Source organism: Coenobita brevimanus, chromosome 52 (genome assembly GCF_032717465.1).
Source record: "Coenobita brevimanus isolate Jiangsu-jjx chromosome 52, ASM3271746v2, whole genome shotgun sequence".
NCBI classification, from domain to species: Eukaryota; Metazoa; Arthropoda; class Malacostraca; order Decapoda; family Coenobitidae; genus Coenobita; species Coenobita brevimanus.
The window spans coordinates 8,699,652-8,719,397 of NC_137005.1; the positions used below are offsets into that span (position 1 = coordinate 8,699,652).

At 40.0% G+C, this 19,746-nt stretch overlaps 1 protein-coding gene across 1 annotated transcript; it reads left to right on the forward strand.

Annotated features, from left to right (window-relative positions):
• The first annotated feature begins 730 nt into the window (after positions 1 to 730).
• On the forward strand, positions 731 to 11,924 carry Spt3 (Transcription initiation protein Spt3). Its single transcript, XM_080272907.1, has 7 exons — positions 731 to 1,063; positions 1,637 to 1,746; positions 3,423 to 3,531; positions 5,262 to 5,488; positions 6,660 to 6,788; positions 8,173 to 8,337; positions 11,151 to 11,924. Exons 1-7 carry the CDS (start codon positions 1,048 to 1,050, stop codon positions 11,319 to 11,321), a joined length of 927 nt encoding a protein of 308 aa, XP_080129033.1. The 5' UTR covers positions 731 to 1,047; the 3' UTR covers positions 11,322 to 11,924.
• Positions 11,925 to 19,746: the final 7,822 nt, after the last annotated feature.

Sequence of the window (19,746 nt, forward strand, 5' to 3'; positions counted from 1 at the left end):
GACAGAATGTGTAAAATCAAAACAGAATACAGGTACTGTTTATCAAGACAAATATGTAATAAAAATACCAACACACTACTGTAGAGGAAAGATGCACATGAATTTCCATGGCTAGTTTAAACTTTGTTCCAAACTGCAATTGAGCCCATGTTATTATTGCTACAAACAAATAACTCTTTTATTTCCATGTCTCTCTACCGTCATTTGCCCAATAAAAATGTATATAAGGTGCAGATTTCTTACCTTAGAACAGTGAGACCTTCTTCTTCTTCTTCTCTATTGAGTGTTGATTGCCGGAACGGTAACTTCCTGCATAAATACGACACCGGCACAGTACTGGCAACAAGTGAAGTTATTCATGTCAGTTGTCTGTTCCCTTAAATCATTCTCAAAGTCGTATTCACTCTCTCACTTCTATTCTACTCCTTGTATGTAGTACAAGTTAACAGAAAAGTATAATGCTAATGGTACCAGCATTCCCATCAAACGAAGCTATAACATTTAATGAAGAAGTTACCTGTAAGTCACTGGAAACAAGGGAGTTACACACAACAATCTTTGCTTTTAAAGTTAAATAATGAGAGAAATGGAGAGGACAAATAGTAGAAAAGGAAAACCAGCTCGAGCCGAGACAGAAAAGGGACCGAAAAGGCGTACCCGAAACCTCTAATTGACTGATGTAAACAAATCGGGGGAGTGTGTGTACCCTGAAGGTGGTGGAGCACAATTTCCATCCTCTTTTCCAACCTCTTTGGACGTATTTGTCACCCTGGGTGGCGACAAGGCGTTGTTGTGTACACCGTTACTTTATACATATTTCAGAATCCGGATAGTTCTCTTGCATATGACTCAAGGCCCAACTCATTTTATGTCGTCAGAGAATACGGCTGTGATGTCGGCCCGAGCCCTTTAAAGAAATCTTGAACACGTAAAATTATAGCATCCGGTAAAGTTTTCCAGTGACTTTCAGCCGCATATGCAAGACTGAAAGGTGATTATATCCTCAGGGACTCACTAGAAACACATTGAAAACCAAGGGCAGGCATCATGTCATTTGTTACAGGTGGGTGGGAAGTGAAATTTCTATTGGCTGTTGGGAACGTATTTGCTTTATTGTTATTCATACTCCAGATTGCAGTATTTAGGGTAGACCATTATAATATTGAACCTTGCAGTATTTTTTTTTTTTTTTTTTTTTTTTTTTTTAATATATATCTGTGGAATATGTACAGAAAACTTGTAGAGTGCCAGTCATTGATTTTTTTCTTCCTTAATGATTTTGGAAGCATTCTTTTGTCATAAACTATCTTATTTTTTGTTTATTTATTTATTTATTTATTTTTTTAAGTGTGACAGGAATGATTCTTCGTGGACATTGTGTGGCCCAGCCGTTGGTACACTATAGTCATGACTGTGGACCCTGACCTTGGCATCTTTCTTTCCTAACCTTGGCATCCTTTAGTATTAACTGGTATAAAAATAAATGTGTATCAGTAGGAATCATAGATATCAAACTAAACGAAACCCAACCTGTCCAAAAGTGGAATTTGCTAGTAGTGGCCCATTTACTGGTATAAAATATACAAGAACATACCAATAAAATTTGTCAGCTATTCACTTCTGATACATTTTTCAGATATACAACTGATGATGCATGGGTTTGGGGATTGCAGGAGACCTTTGCCAGAAACTGCAGCTGTCATAGAATCAATTGTTCATCAACAAATGACATTGTTTCTGCAGTTGGTAAGTACTGTACAGTAGTTACAAACTTTTTTGTTGCTTCTTTATCAGGATGAAATGTTGCTGTTCTGTTTGATTTACGGAGCAAATATGGTTCATTCGTCTTATCATCATCCTCAACAGTTTCCTCCATGATTTTCTCCCCCCTTCTTCCCACCTTTCCTAACAATCCTGTGTTGTGCTAATGATCCTCCTCATCATTCATAAGACATTCTGATATTTACCTACCATCTCTATGATTATTCTTTCACATACAGAAATATATATATATATATACTTGTATATATATATATAGATTTATTTATTTATTTATTGTACCATTTATACAACACTCAGCAGACTTATAGCTACCTTGATACTTTTTGTACTCACTTTAATCATCTTTACTTGTGTACGGTCATAGTCACAGTCTTCTCCATTCCACTGGTATATTTCTACTCATTCAAGCTTTCTTGCATATTTCAAGTAAGCACTTCATTCGGCTTCTTCCACTACACTACATCGCCTCTGCTCATGCCTCATTAACATTTGTCTTCCCATTCTTCATACTCTTCACAGCTTGTTTCATTTCTGCTATTATCACATTCTCAGAGACTACATAACGGTATCTTCTCTTGCATCACCAAAATCAGTCATGTTTACCAATAAAGAATACTCTGCATTAATCAGTCATACTTATCAGCCTTTCACAATACTATTTCCACATGCTTCTTATTTCATTTTCATTTGTCATTATTCTTCCATTCTCATCCATTGCATTTTCAGACTTTCCCACCCTCTTTTCCACATTTTATACCTCATTCCAAAATAGTTTCCTAATTTCAGGGTAGTTTACATTCATTTTTTTCCCCAAGAAAGTAATTTTTTTTTTCTTCTTCTTCTTCTTCTTCTTCTTCTCACTAAACTATATGGAAATTTTGTTACTAAGGTGTCTTGGTGATATAATTGAAGTTTTGAGAACTGTTACCTTTCTTGACATTGAAGGGGCTTCCCCTTTACACTTTGGGAGAATTTCATGCTGCGTGTATGAGAACAATATTTTTGTTTGTGAAAATTGGACAGTAATGGGGGAGGGCATGTATAGGTTGGATCATACAAAAATGAGGAAGGCCAGATGGCACTGTAGTCCTTCCTTGAATGACAGAACTATAAACAACAGAATTGTCATTGAACAGCTGAGAGATTGGCTAGGAGTTAAATGTATTGGTGATGTGATGCATAAAAGGAGATTGAGATGGTTTGGTTATGTCAAGAGATTGGAGGATGAAAGGATGAGTATTGTGAAGGGTAAATTACCAAAAGATTAGACCTGGGAAGATGTGGGATGATGTTAAGACTTCAGAGTTACGGATTTGGACAGAGATGCTGCAAGAGAATGTGTAGCATGGAGAACCACTGTCAGGTGAACAAGGCCAGCACATGTAAGCACATACAAAGACTGAAAAAGAAATTAAATGGATTAGTGAATCTCTTCATGTGTTTCATATTTTTAGTATATTTCCCCCTTCTGTTATTTGAAGTCTTTTCATTTCTCCACCCTGGTAATTTCTTTTTCTTTTCTTCCAGTGCTCCTACCTGGTATAACTTCTACATCTCACTAAGTTACACCTGTACAACTAATACAAGTAGCCTACCTATAGGAAGGAAAATGCTTCATTTATTGTGTTGTATTATTACAGGCTACAGAAGCTTCTGAATTACGTGGAATGAAGTGTGTTGGTCCTGAAGACATACTGTTTGTGATGCGGCGAGACCCACTTAAGCTCCAGCGTCTGATTCACTACATGGGTAAGACTTAACTACAGTATTTAGCACTAAGGCGCTTGTGATTCACTCAACTGAATAGAATCATCTGGTGTTAACTGGAATAGAATACTAGAGTTACCTGTACTGCATATGCTGTCACTACTGGGTTGATGTTGTTGTTGTTCATCAACCCCAGTCTGTCTGGCTGAGCAGACCCATCAATCGCAGGAAAGCAACTGCCCGTGAAGTGAACCGATGTTTTCCCGTGACTGACAGAACATAACGACAGTGAGGCATGTAAATAATGGGGAGGTTTGGTTCCTGAATGGACACCACATTTGCATCTCCCCTCCTACATAACAGGGGCACCATAGCAGACTCCACCTCCCCCCGTAATTTGATTAGCTATATGGTTCCCGGATAACAGGAATGTATTAGACTTGTCATTTAGTGGAGAGTCATCTGAAATGAAAAGAAGAGCAGTAAAACATAACACAATGGAAAGGAAGAAGAAAGAGAGGAGGGCAGACACAGAGAATGAGAAAAGGGAAAGACGAAGTAGGCAGCACTACCACCAGTGAGTGGATGATGGTTGCCACCACTTATTACTCTCACTACCGGGTAAATAACTATTCCTGTATTACCCATTTTGGATTGTAAGGGCCTGAGGGAAAACTTCCATTGTCCAGAACATTTAACCCCTTCTTTTCAGTGATGTATTCTTCATATTATTTCTGCCATTACCAGATGACTTTCTTCTTCTTTGCAGAGACTTTACACATTGAGAAGATCAAATATAACTTCCACTAACCTACACCAAGAGATGTTTCCCTTGAAAAGAAATTGTATGGTAATAGCAAGACCAAAATAGAAAATATGTCATCAGACTGAAAGGGTTAAGGGTAGGAACTGACCCATGCCTCTGGTAGCATTCCACATAATGGAAAATGCCAAGCCCTGGATTCTATAATAATATTTATGCCTCTGCTCACATTTATCATGCCAGTGAAAATTGTCATTATGATATGAACAGAAGAATGTAATACAGGTATTCTTGCCATAGTTTACTCCTAGATTCCAAGTGGTCAGGTAGTTAGAACATACAAAGTAGAAGTCTTGAGCTTCTGTATCTCCAAGGGGTTAATATGATATTGTATTAACCCCATTTTCAATCATCTTCCATCACTTGTCCAAGCTCTGCTGTGATGGAGGTTATCCTAGATAATTATGCATTCATACTACAGCAAATGTTTTTTCACCTCAGTTCACTTAAATTTACTCCCTATGGAAGTCAGGTTTTGTGGTTTTTTTAGCTTCCAGTTTTTCCGTTATGCCTAAGTTTTGGGTATTATAAATTTTAACCTAATGACCATATCATAAAAAGGCCCCTTTCATTTCAGTAGCGAAAATGGTGTCTTTTAAATACATACTGTAGGCTTTGCTGGAACCCAAGTGTTGCTGTTTGTAATTTTGTGACTAGTTTTCTGACATAGATAATTCATGTAGTCACCAAAGTGAATTAAAAATTAGACACTTTGAGCCCAAAACTGTTCTCCATTGTGCATGCCATAGCAATCTTGGGGGATGGAACACTTGCCCTTCTGATCCCAAGCACTGTTCCATTAAGTATACTGCATTTCATAAGTCTTTGTTTAGGCCCACTTGAACACATTCAGTTTTTGCCGTAAGAACTATGAAGTATAATTATTAGAATATGAATTCTGGTAAGTGTGACTAAAACAGCAAAATTCACTAATATTGTATTGTGTTAGGTGTGCGTGACCTTTACCAGCGTACTCGCACCAGCACATCTGGATCATCTTCAAGTGACATCCAAGATCTTGCGAGTGAAGCAGGAGGCGAGATTTCAAGGAAGAAGCTCTGCATCAACTTCCTACAAACCATTGATCAAACCGGGCAATATGAACCACTTTACTCCTCCTCTCTCTATGATCCTGTGAAGGCAGAGAGGGCTTTTAGGCTGGATGCTATGACACAGGTGAATCTCTTTGCAAGCAGTGTAATGTGATATCATGCCCACTTTATGCAGTTTTGCATATGCTGTTACAGTCTCATGGCCATTGTTTTACCATCAGTAACTAACTGGGCTTTCTTTTCACATGTTGTTGTCTTAATTTATTTCCTGTAAGCAGTGCTGTATTGCAAGTGTTGATATTTGATGTATGCTCACTCCAAAAAGTATTTTCAACCAGATGATTGATTGCTTCATGATAAGCAGTGTTTTTATGTGTGTTTTTTTCTCATAAATATTCAGAATGGGTATGTTTCATATAGTGTTTCAAGTTCCTTCTGTATGTTCTGCTGATAAAAACAGCAGACAAACATTCTTACAAAGTGTTACCAGAGGCTGTTTTCAACTGCTTTATCAACTGTTTCAAAATACTGTACTATGTCAGAAAATTTTCAGCTATGTTTCGGAGTGAGTGTATGGTATTGTAAATAACTACAGATATCATATATTTATTCATATTATACTACATGGCTTGTACCCCTTCCCCATTTTAGGGGATCAGGAACATCAGAATTTATCACCCAGTCATTTAACACCACCCTCTGACTCCAGTCTCTTAAAAAAAAAAAAAAAAAAAAAAAAAAAAAAAAAAAAAAGTTGGCTACAGAACACGTGTTCTGTCTGTCATTATCTCCACAAAGAAGTTTATGTTTGTGGCTTTGCTTGTTTATCTGTGTGTCTGTCTGTTAGCAACAACTATTAGATGTAATTGCACCAAATTTGAAATATTTGTGAGGACCGTTAGAGGAACAAGCAATAAGATTTTGTGTGAAAATTGTCAAAAGTCAAGACCAAAGTGGGGAATCATGCTGCCATAGTGGATGTATGAACTCACCTAGTGTTCTTGTTACAGGTATAAAACACTTTAAAAACCTGTCTGGTTATGTTTTATCTTATGTTAAAGTTTATCATTAGAATAAGTACACACAAGTACAGAAGTTACTGTTAACTATACCTTATGCATTAGGCAAAAGAAAAAAGATACTCAGATATTCCATATATATAGCTTCAGAATTATATTTCTCTCAGTTCCATGTTTTTCTTTCCTTGTTTATTAATCCTACCTACCTCATCCTTAGGTGAGAAAAAAATGATGATGATATTGACTACTATCTGCATTTGTGTTTTGTTTTTGCAGGGTATGTCTTGCCAGAGGTATAAGGAGTACTGTGAAGCAAGAAAAGCATCATTCTGCCCACGCTTGCGTGTCAATAAATTTCGCGACTGGCTGCTGGGAGAGGAGAGCTCTGAGGTGAAGCTTAGCCAGGTAGGGGTAATACTAGTTTGTCCAGATAAATACTTACTAGTATGTCCAGACAGTGTTGCTTATCAGTAGTTAAGGTACTAAAATGTATTAGTGCAATGCTTGAAGGGTTGATGGGTGAGTATAAAATATAACCTCACTGGCATGCTGTTACAGCCTCCATTGCTTATTGATTCCAACTTTTCAACAAACACAGAGAGATTTTTCTGCCCCATTTTAAGCATATTCTTTCTCCAGTCATGTGGGGCATCAGGCTTGTCATAGCCATACATGATGCTTGGTTGTCAGAAATACTTTTGAAACTCCTGATGTGGCCTTTGTCAAAAAGTGAGAAACTCATCCATCCATCATCCAGCCCAGTATTGCCCTCTCAGGATTATAGGAGCCCTGGGTTAGGATGCTCAGTCCAGACATTTAAGACTAGTTGCTGGCCCTGTAGTGGCATGACGTGAACAGTAAACTCCATTTGGAAATAAACCCTTATTGGTCATATCCTGCTGGAGCACCCTTACTTACACTACCACCAGACTTATAAAAATTGTACTTAGTGTATAAAAAGATATACAGTATTACAAAATATGGAGCTCTTACTAAAAGCAGTATGTAGTAGCATCACCTACTCCCTCCATTCTATACCTTCTGAGAAAAATACAAAATTAGAATATGTAAAAGATAGGAAGGTGATGAAAACACTACATTAAGGAGGGGTAGGACTTGCTTGCCTCATAGTAATAATATGGGGCAGGTCACCTGAGGTACTAATTGAAATTCTGAAATTGTACTGTACTGCTTTTCCTGATAGTCTTGTAATCTGTGTAATGACACAACCAGACTTCTTTGGTTACAAATACTATACAGCCACTGCATAAAGCAGTGACAGAAGAAGAATAAATGAATGCTACAGTGTGGAAAATTTCTTGTCTATTGTACCTATGATAAGCTAATATTCTGTGCAGTATATAATTAGAGGATCATAAATATGACTGTCTGTGGTAAAAATGCTGCTGAGATCATAGGTTGGGCTCCCACGGCTCAAATCATTTAGACTTTTGTAACCCAACCTCAGACTCTTCATGCCTTGGGCTCACTGTGGTAATAAAGGATTGGCTTTGTTCATTTATCTACTTTATCTTTGTTTCTGTGATTCAAAATCATCTGAAAAGAAGTGTCTGATGATACTTACCGGCAGTACCCCAGTTTCCCCCTCTCCCCCCAAAAAAAAACAAATATGGCTACCTTTCTCAAGCCCATACCTGGAATATATTTTTGCACAGAATTTTGATGTCGCATTTGTAAAAATGAAGGAATGCATATTAATGAGTAAACAAACATATAGAGAGGTATAGTGATTCATAAACTTGTGACAAAACAAACACCTATTTCGTAGCTGGTGTTGGAGATGCTGAATCGGTTGGCATATGAGACAGTGGCACAGGTGGTGGACCTGGCACTGCTGGTGAAGAGAGATGCCACAGGACACACATCAGATCTCTCACGTTTCAGGACCCCAACTGCCTTCAACCCTGACTATCCTTGTGTCTTCATAAACCAGGTGAGGCAGCCTTTATACAGCATAGAGCTGTATAGTAACACTTTCTTTTATACTTAGAGAACATGCTTGGAAACATAGAGCTGTAACAAGATGCAGCAATAAGAGCATAGGTAATCCTTTAACCAAGAAACAGACCCTAACGAATGGTCGTTTTCCCAGTCATTTTAGCCTAGATTCAGTTACACTCAAGGGCAGACATTTGACATCTTCATCCCAAGTATGTGTTTTTTATTTTATAATAGCTTATGTCAGAATATTTCATTCAGCTTAAGTAAGATGTACCCCTAATTGTAGAGATTATAAATAATCATAGGGGCATTTGTCTTCTTAGTATAATAGGAAAAGTGTATGGTAGGATACTAATAGACAGAGTTAGAGAAAGAACAGAGAAATTAGTTGGAGAAGAACAGGGAGGCTTTAGGAAGGGAAGAGGTTGTGTAGATCAGATATTCATTCTTAGATCTTTAGTGGAAAAGTTTTTAGAGAAGGGAAAGAAGTTTTATGCGGCTTTCATGGATTTGGAGAAAGCATATGACAGGGTGGATAGACAAGGATTGTGGAAAGTGTTAAGAATATATGGAGTAGATGGGAAGTTGTTGAATGCTGTGAAGAGTATGTACAATGGTGCGAAGGCTGCAGTGCGTGTGGATGGTGAACTAAGTGAATTTTTCTCTTTGAAAGTTGGTTTGAAACAGGGATGTGTCATGTCTCCATGGTTGTTCAATCTGTACATGGATGGGGTAATAAAAGAGGTACAAGGTAGGGTAGTGGATGTTGGAGTGGCCCTGGTGAGAGAGGATAGTGTTTGGAAACTCCCTGTACTGTTGTTTGCAGATGATACTGTGTTGTTGAGTGAAGACAAAGGGGAGCTGCAAGGCTTGGTGGATGAGTTTGAGAGAGTGTGTAAGAAACGGAACCTAAAGGTGAATGTAGGGAAGAGTAAAGTGATGGTCTTTGAGAGAGGTGAAGTTAGTGAATGTACAGCGAGGTTAGATGGTGAGGAATTGGAAAATGTGAGTACGTTTAAGTATTTGGGTAGTGTGATGAGTAAGGATGGAGGTTTGGAGGGTGAAGTGCTTGAAAGGGTGCAGCAGGGAAGAAAGGATTGCTGGTTCCTTGAAAGCAGTGATAAGAAACAGGGAAGTGAGCATGGACGTGAAAAAGTTACTACATGACAGTATTGTGATACCAACTCTAACGTACGGAAGTGAAGCTTGGACATTGTTGGAAGGACACAAGTCAAGAGTGAGAGCAGTGGAAATGAGTTATTTAAGAGGAGCCTGTGGAGTCACGTGGAGAGACAGGCTGATGAATGAGGATATAAAGGAGCGTTGTGGTGTGGATGTGGATGTGATAGGAAGCGTTATGAGGAACACACTGAGGTGGTTTGGCCATGTGGAGAGGATGGAGGGTGAAAGACTGACGAAGAGAGTGTATGTGAGTGAGGTGGAGGGGGGAAGAGGGAGGGGGAGGCCGAGGATGAGATGGAGGGATGGGGTGGAGAGGTATATGAGAGAGGGGGGTGTGAGTTGGGAGCAGGGCAGTGAAATGGCGGGGGACAGGGCGACCTGGAGGCGATTTGTTTGTGGCCACCCCAAACGGGATTGAGGCGTCTGGCAATAGATAGATAGATAGATAAATAATTTTTAGCTCAGATAGCTATCTTATATGTTATTCTGGCTAGTGCCAGATAATTTTGCTTAGCTTAGGTTAGTCATACTTATCATAAGTGTAAATGTATGTTCTAGATAGTCATTTCGTAGACTCAGATGAGAAAGGGCATGCCAAGCTCCTATCATATGCTTCTCCTTACACACATCTAATGAACACAAATTAAAAATGGCATGCCAAGCTCTTGTCATAGGCATCTCTTTATACACCACATCTAACCAACACAATCCCCTGTCAGTTCCATAGCCTCATCAATTTCCATACCTTGCTTTCTCATACTTATTTACCATACCCAACTGCCTCTTTCATGGCCAGTCATGCCTCCTCCCACCTTCAGACTCACTCAGACATACACCTGTTTTACATCACCTTGTCTACATCCATTCTCCACATGACTGTATCATTAAGTACACACTCTTCCATCCCAGTATCAACAGACTACCCCATTCCACATCTTTTACATGTTGGTAGGTGGTGGCGACCATCATCCACATGCTTGATGTAGTGCTGCCAACTTCTTCCTTCATGTTTATCCCCAATTTCTGTGTCTGCCCTCCTCTGTTTCTGCATCTCTCTTTCCTCCCTGTCACTTTTTTATTGCTCTTCATTCCACTTCAGGTGGCTTTACACTGAGTAACAAGTCATATGGTTTCTTGTAATCCAGGAAGCCATTTACAGTACAGGATGGTGACTATATTCAGTAACCAAATAATGGGGTGATGTGAAGCCTGCTGTAGTGCTGCTGTTAATTGGGTGGAGAGATGCTAGTGCAGCATCCACCCAGGAACCAAACCTCCACGCTTTTCCCTGCAGCAAGGCACTGTTAGCTGCAAGGGAACATCATTTCACTGCAAGGGACAGCCTCGCAGAGGCAGTAGCTTGCCAGTGGTTGATGGGCCTGTTCAGCCAGAGAAATTGGGGTCATTCAGCAACAACTTGTACAAATTGCTTTGTTGCACAGTATCTACTCAATACACTTTGCACACTTTCCTCATTAGTTCCATTTCCATGGTTTCCACCTCTAACTTTTCATACCCATATCATACCAAAGTTTCATATTTGTATGCCACTGCCTGATCCACATAGATACTATAATTGCATACTGTATCTATTTCTTAATGAATTATGATATTCCACTTCAGAGTGGTTCCCTGCAAGAGATTGGGAGTGGTGATGACTGCAGTATTGGCATGGATCCTATTACACCTTCTGAAGTGCGTGAGGCTGTGCGCCGCTACTGGGCCAACAACTCCCCTCTTGCTCCCTTCTCTAAGATTCGATCACCCATAGCCACTAGACTGCTGGCTGGCTGAAGGAAACCAAAGTATGTCAGTCTTCTGATTGAGTAACTCCTGTCGTGCTAATTCTATGTAAGGTAGAGTATTGCCCCTGAGTCACTGTTTTATAACCAGTGTTAATTGTACCTCATATGAGGCTTGCAGCTTGGCCCATGTAGACCTTCATTGTTCCTCATATGAGGTTTGCGACTTGACAGGGGTTAAGGAAATTCTGTGTTTTTGTTGCTGCATAGAATATTTATGAAAAGCATTGTTTTTGCTTCATTATTATCCTTATGAATATTTATTTACTCATTACTGCCTGACTTTTAGGTGAAAGGTGACAAAGGAAACTAGATATATATTATTAACTGATATTATCTTATTTAGGCCATGTCATATGTCAATCCAGAATATAATGTTAGTTTACATTATCTAATTTATTTTGCTTTGATATTCTTTGATGATGGTGAGATAATTTGTGTGTTATATGATAATCACTTTAAAAACAGTCTCTAGATTTTCATTTCACGATCCAAAAATGCTGTATTGTGTAATGTAATACTAATTTATTGTTATTAAACAATTATTTTTTACATTCATTGTGGTATATTTTGTTCTTTAGATCTCCTTTACAACGTGTCACCAGACACATTGCTTGTGAAATTAACCCCCATATCCTAGCTTAACACAACAGTAATACAAGGCAGCAGTTTCATCTCAGGCGAGCCATCTCCTTTATTTCATCATTGGTGAACCTTGCAGAACTGCTTACATAATGCTTCCACAGGAATTTCTTGGTTTGTTACTGAAAATTATCAGGTGAAATTAAGGTAGTTATTCTTTCATTAAGGTATATTGTGATTGATAAGCTCCTTTCCAAAGGCGCCTTATCACCAAATAGTTTGGAGAATATGGGATTAGGTAGTATTTCCCAATCAGTAAAATATATTGCAGTACTTGATGATGCATCAGGAGTCATCTGTGCCTAACGTACTCCACTTTCATCATATAAGTGGTGCATTGTATCTTAAAATGCACTATTGAATCTTAAACACGCTGTTTTTTCTCCTACTTCTGTGAAAAACTGATGATTGAGGATAAAAGTAGAGAAGTGGATAATATGATTGGGACACAAAGAGACAGTGACGGAAGGAAAGTCAGGTGTGACAAGGTTGAAGGATGAAAAGACAGTAGATATGCATGAGATTTATGCTGTGCTGCTTGCATGTAGTGAATAGGATCTATGCAGTATGGTTCAGTATGATAAGTGTCTGAGAGCATCATTGTTTAGAAGTAAATGCAGACAGGAATAAGACATAGCCGTAGGGCAGGAAATACAGTATAATGATGGTTGAGAGATGTTGACTGACTGTGTAATGTGCTAGTGAACAGAGACCTGATGTGGTGGAAAAATGGAAGTACCATGAGATGAAATAATAAAAAAAAGTGGGAGATAATTGATTAAAAGTGGAGATTAGAGTGACACAGTGACGAAAGGTGGCTGGTGCTGTGAAGGCCTTGATACAAAACAAAGAACTGAGCATGCAGACTGCAAGAGGATGGCATGATGTGTTAGTGTCCACATTGATGTATGAATATGAGACTTTGGTATGACATGAGTTGTTGTTGCTCATCCCTGCTCATGCCTAGCCCAAGATGTAATCACGTTGATTGTTTGTTTGTTTGTCCTTCAATCACGCCCAAACCAAGGGCCAGAGACTGCCAAACCCATATATATTTTGAATCAGGGTGGCCCAAGGATGATTTTAGGGGGGTCAAAATTCAGGTCTGGGTCATTTGGGGTCACCGGTAGAGAGTTCACCTTTTTGGCCCGGGCAATGCCGAATACCCCTTCAGCCCAATTTTTAGCCTGGAGACTCACATGACTTCCAGTTCAGACAGGCTATGTGAGGTTGGCCTTTGAGGTCATTTGAGGTCACCTGTTGGAGGTCTTTTGAGGTCACTGGTAATAGGTCACCTGTTGGAGGTCATTTGAGGTTACAGGTAATGCACTCTCAAACAACTGGACCCAGCAGCCCAATTTTTGGCATGGAGACTCCCATGACCTCTAGTTTGGACATGGGCTATGTGACGTTGACCTCTGAGGTCATTTGAGGTCACCGGTAACAGTAAACAAGTGCGCATAGATGTTGTGCGTTAGTCTGTGAAGGCTGAAATAGAAAGTTCCTGGACCTCTTATAATCCCTCTTCAAAAGCATAAGAGGTACATGGTCTTTCTGGAGTAGAAAGAAAGACTTAAGTAGAACAAATAGTATTAGTGTTCTCCTTTTTGGCCCGGGCAACTCCGGGTACCCCTGCAAATAATGAATAAATGGGCAAGGAGGAGGTGCTACGTAGCCTCCCTGTATGAGAACTTGGGCAACAACAAACACGTCTGGCAGGACGGCGATATTCATTAGCAGGGTCGATGTTGCAGGGCGAGGACTGCCGGTCTCTCACACCATCGTGCCGGTGAGTTCACACGTGCTTACATTTCAATTTTGTATTTATATTTGTTTTTCGTATTATTCATCTACCTCAAAACAACCGCATCATAATGGACATTTATACTCCCTCTATTATAACTTTGCTTATAACTGCCATCTCTCCTTGAATGCCGAGCTGTCGCAAGAGATTAACATTGGATTACATTGCTTGCCATGCAGTCTCATCGAACGTTTGAAGAGCCGCACTAGCTTGTTGTCGTATTCTAAGGTCCAGGAAATAACTGCAAAATGACAAAATCTCCAACGAGGTATATAATGTTCAAGCCCACTGCAGTGAACACGCTCCAGTAGATGGACCTGTACTGATGTAGCGTAATGTAGTCGCAAATGTTTTGGTCATTCCCAGCTCGACAAACAACTTAGTAATTTTTGTAATGGTGTTTCATTAGTCACCAGTACAGTAGTGTCTGTACACTGGATGATATATGGTCATTATATATTAAAGTGGTTATGAGCGGAATCGGTGTAAACTAGTGCGAATCGTATTTTAAGTTGGGGATTTCGCAGCAACTCTTCCATAGTGCTTGATTCAGCACATTAAGACTCAGTATACTCGGGTTTGTTACTGATGCATAGTTTTTCCGTATTAGACAAGGTTAAGGCGTATTTTCCAAAATAAATCGACAAATAAGAGTGCAACGAAACCTCCAAAATACCAATATCACCTTTACCGCACACTGCCTTCCGGTTGCGTCGTGGCTTACTATGTAGGGTTCGCGGTAATGCGCGTTCATCATCTTGACCTTTTTCTTCCATCCATCCATCCTTCCTTCCTTCCTTTCCTTTCCTTTTTTCTTTCCCCTTCAACTAATGATGGTGTGAAGTAGCGTTCAGAAATCAAGGAAGGAGAGAACACGAAAGAGGAATAATTTTCAGCAATTATCAGCAACATACTTGCTTGTTGACTAAATATGGTGTTTGTAGTGTGATGGAAGCCTGTATAGGGAATGATAAATAAAAAGTTTAATTAGTCTTTTCAATTGATTACGAATGTATTATTGATGTAACCAAGCTCACGGGAATGTTTTTATTAACCTTTAGGGCTTAGACTGTGCAGCGTTCTTCTTTGAGTAATTAGCTTCTCCCTGCTGAATTTAAAAAAACCGATGCAGTTCGTCAAGGAAGTATCTCTAAGTCAGTGGAATGGTTAATCAATCTCTCTCTCTCTCTCTCTCTCTCTCTCTCTCTCTCTCTCTCTCGTGTGTGTGTATTCCGGTGCGTATTGGATATGCTATAGTAGGACTCGCGCACGTTTGCGGCTGTGGTGTGGTCCGCACCTGTGTACAGTGTTGCCACGTTTTCTATACCGTTATCTCTCTCTCTCTCTCTCTCCTGGCGGGAAATGTGAGCCACCCTGAGTACTTATGATTCTTTTATAAGTTATTTATAATTGTGCTTTCATCTGTTAATTTGGTTTTGTTATATTTAGTAGTAGATGGAGTGTCAAAGTTACTGTCTGCTGAGAGGTTTGTTACGTTACTGATTCATACACCCCGACGTAGTGGGGTGTGGGTGTAGGTGTGGGTGGGAGTGTGGATGTGGGTTTGTTGGGGTGGTGGTCCAGGGGGGAGGGGAAGTGTGAAGGGGGATTTGACCTGAGACACCCAGGAGGGATTAAGAAGGGAGGGAAGGGGAAGTGGGGGCTGGATTCACCTACCACATGGCGGGAAATGTGAGCCACCCTGAGTACTTTTGATTCTTTTATAAGTTATTTATAATTGTGCTTTCATTTGTTAATTTGGTTTTGTTATATTTAGTGATGCCGACAATGCATTCAATGCATGCCCCTCTCCTGCCTCTCTCTCTCTCTCTCTCTCTCTCTCTCTCTCTCTCTCTCTCTCTCTCTCTCTGTAGGGAAGCTATCTGTCAGTGCTGCCACTCACAAGAATTATATGAATTATTTCTTTTACTTTGGATATTGGCATATTTCTTCTTTTTTCAGGCTCATTCTATTATATCCATAACTGTAATATTATTAACCACCCTAAAACTACGCTAAAAAACATTAAAAGTGACTGCTATTTCTTTTAGCAACACTGTACAATATGTATGCCATGTTTCTGTGTTACTGTATAAATATTTTATGCATAATTAGATTACTGTTGATTCATCCATCAAAATACACAAGTGTAAGTTTTATTCATCTGAATTTATCGAATTTGTGATGCCTTGTACATAAATAGCTTCCGTTTCACATCGCAAGTTGAGGAAACGTGGCACCATTGTAAACAGGTGCGAGCCACACCACAGGCGCTTGCGGGCGCAAGGCCGACTATAGGAGAAAAGTCCTTAGAGTATACGTGACTTACTGTGCGGCCTAATTTATCTTCAGAGTCTTGGGGTGTATTTATAAAGCATCTTGATCCTAAGCTGTGTATGAGATTGCTTGTTTATACTTTCAATCTTCACTCATACAGCTATCAAACACTTCACATTCAAGACAAAGTGATTATTAACATGAAAAACTCAGGAAAGCAAAATTATTCCCAATGATAAACTGCGCGCTTATCTTTTCAGTCCGATGACTTGCCTCCCATCTTATGCTCGCACCCTTTTATTCGGTTCTGGGGAGAACTCTTAGGGTTGTTATTGGGTACCCCTGTCCACCTGGCCTAGCAGACCCATCAACCGCAGGACGCAGCTCCACCTTCATGGCCATCCCGTGCAGTTAACCGATGCTCCCTTGTGGCAGACAGCGCCTTGCCACAGTAAGGTGCCGTGAAGAGTGTGGAGGTGTTCCTGGACGGACCCCATATGTGCGTCTCTCCATCCAGTTATCAGGAGAACCATAGTAGGCTTCACATCACCCGGACTATTTGGTTATAAACTGTTACCACCCAGCAGTGTAACTGATCTCCTAGGTTACAGGAAACCATTAGGCTTGTCACTTAGTATTGAGCCACCTGAAGTGGAAAGATGAGTTAATGAAAGCGACAGAAAGGATGGGAGAATCAGGGGGGGTAGAAGGCAGACACAGAAAATGATAAAAGTGATGGAAGAAGTGGGAAGCACTACATCAAGTGAATGGCTGATGGTTACCACCCCCTCACAGGTTGAAAGGGTTAATGAAGGATATTTGGTAATCCCTCCAGTTTGAGAAGTCTCTCCGAAGCTGAATAAAAATCGTCTGAAGAGAGAAGAAGATAAGCAGTAGTAGTAGTAATAGTAGTAGTAGTAATAGTAACAATAATAATAATAATAATAATAATAATAATAATAATAATAATGTCTCGACCGAAATAGTTAAGATGCCATTTGAATGCAGGCCGCGGCAACGTTCTTCCTCTATTGATTTAACACAGCCCCATGGCCCAGCAAACACGATGAAATTTTTATCAAGTCGTAATAGAGCTGAAGATGGAACTATTATTAGGCATCCGCTAGAAAATATACGTAGAGAAAGAAAAAAGAGGCTGTTGATATGTTTATGATGGAATGTTTGAAGACAGTTACGGCGCTCGGTGGTACGATTTATAGAAGTTTGGAGTTGAAGTGCTTGCGCTGTCCCACCGTGGTTCGTATCCAGGTGCTTGTCGGAGGGTTTTCTGTCACCTAAACGCTGCCAGGGTCGTAGGGTGGTCTGCTGTGGTGTAAATCAGCGGTTCTTAGTCAGTTTCGGGTCGCTCCCTCCCTAGCTTTGGTCTACATACCCACGCCCCCTTTCCACTCCCTCCCCCTGCTTCCTGCCATCATGAGACTAAAAAGTTATTTCCGAATAAGTTGTTATTGTTCCCATATGTTCGAGTGGACGTTAACGCAGGTGAATACAGGTTCAATTATCCCTCCTTATGCAATCCACTGTCCCCTTAACGGGAGATATGTGTTGGGGAGGGGAATTGAGGGAGTTTGTATTTTAAATGAAGTGCGATCCATCTTGCAGTATGACTTTTTATGGTCCATAATTGTCTCTCGAAACGACCAGATTAAAGAGAGAAGAAAAAACAGGAAGGTCATCACGCGACAATATATATATATATATATATATATATATATATATATATATATATATATATATATATATATATATATATATATATATTACAGAGGTAAAAAGAAGAATGTGCTTTGAAGGCTGGAGCGGAGACAGAACATGAATGCTGAATATAAATCAATGATATGGATCATCGTGACACACACACACACATACACACACACACACACACACACACACACACACACTGCAGTGGTAACGTTCTCGCTTGCCAACTGGTGGACGGGAGTTCGCGCCTCGCTCAGGTTGCGAAAAGTTTCACTGACGAAGTGGGTGGTTACTGTCCCCCTTGAGCAAGGGGACGGGTGTGTGCGTGTGTGAAGGTCACAGCCTTGCCCTTAGATCGGACTATATGAGCTCTCAGCTTCCTTCCGGGAGGGTAAAATGCTGACGATCACGACCATCAAGTGATCCTGACCGACCCGGTGAATTACACATGTTTCTGTCGTTCTCTATTTTTCCCCTGCGTCTTCGCGCGCCCCTCCCCCTTGAAAATTGCTCACGCCCCCCAGTTGAGAAGCTCTGTGTAAGTGATCTGGACTACAGTAGTTTAGCCTCGTGCCATTCTGATAATAAAATAATAGTAATAATAATAATAATAATAATAGTTGTAGTAGTAGTAGTAGTTATAAAAATATAAAGTTTCTTCAGAAATATCCAAAATTTTTAATATTCATAATCACGTTAGAGTAATTATCATCTTCATCGTCGAATACTTTGTTGCCCCATGAGGAGCGTAGGAGCCCCGGTTAGGCAAGTTGGTCCTGACATTTAAGATAAGAGTGACCAGCCTCACTCATCCCTGAGTGGCATTACGTGAGCAATAAACCGCAACCATCCCTTGGATATAAACCTGCACCGGCTCAATCCTATTGGAGCGCCTTAATTACCCACTAAACCACCAGGTGCCATAATCTGGTTTTATGGTTACCACTCAGTGCAGTAAATGGTTTCCTGGTGAGCAGAAATCCTTTTGGCATGTCACTCAGTATAGTCACCCACTGACAGAAAGAAGAGGAAAGAATGAAAGACCGAAAGACAGGAGAGGAAGGAAGGAAAGAAAAAAGAAGAGAGGAAAGGGAAGTCACCTGAGAGCAGCACTTCATCTGGATGGTAAGCGTCACTACGCACCACCAGCACTAGCATAAAATGAAACAAATTTGAGCGATAATCGTCAGGCTTGTAGGTTTAAGCCTTCCAACATCGCCAAGGGAATGCGAGATGGTCTCCACATAGAGCTAGTACACTGATATTCTTCCGTGCAAATTGCCATAATGATTAATGAACATACAAGAGCAGGGAATCCTAAAATTTTTGTGCGTGTGATTTGGACTTTGACCTCATTAAAGAAAATACTATAAAAGACCTTAGTAAAGAAAATGAATGTGTCTGGGGGTATTCGCCTGAGAAATATTTATACAGGGTTCGAAGCCAAATGGACAATCAAGAATCAAGGCGGGACAGACGCCGCGGGGAGCATAGCCTCACCCTCCTTCGGACTCCACCCAAGCGGGAAGAAATGCAGGAAAACACTAGACTGAAAAGTGTTGGAGAGAAAGAAAGAAGGAAAGAATAAACGGAAGAACAAAAGACAGAAAGAACAAGAACATGGACAAGAACAAGATGAAAAGAAAGGAACAAAGTACAGTAAAAAGGTCATCGGTCTAGAGTACACTTTCTCAGACATCTCTTTTTGAATAACTAAAACATCTGGAATCTCAGTGACTCAGTAATTTACGTATTTTACTTTTATATCTTTGCTATTACAGGGGGAAATTTTATTCAGTTTGTAAAGGCCTGACTCAAGCAGTGACATGGCTAATGTATAACTCCTGAAGACGATGTATAACTCCTATAATTTAAACACTCGCTATCAACCTGAATGAAAATTGTTGAAAATAGTGATAATATAAGAAATTCGTCATTGGAGCTTTTTTTTTTAATTTTTGATAGGTTGGTT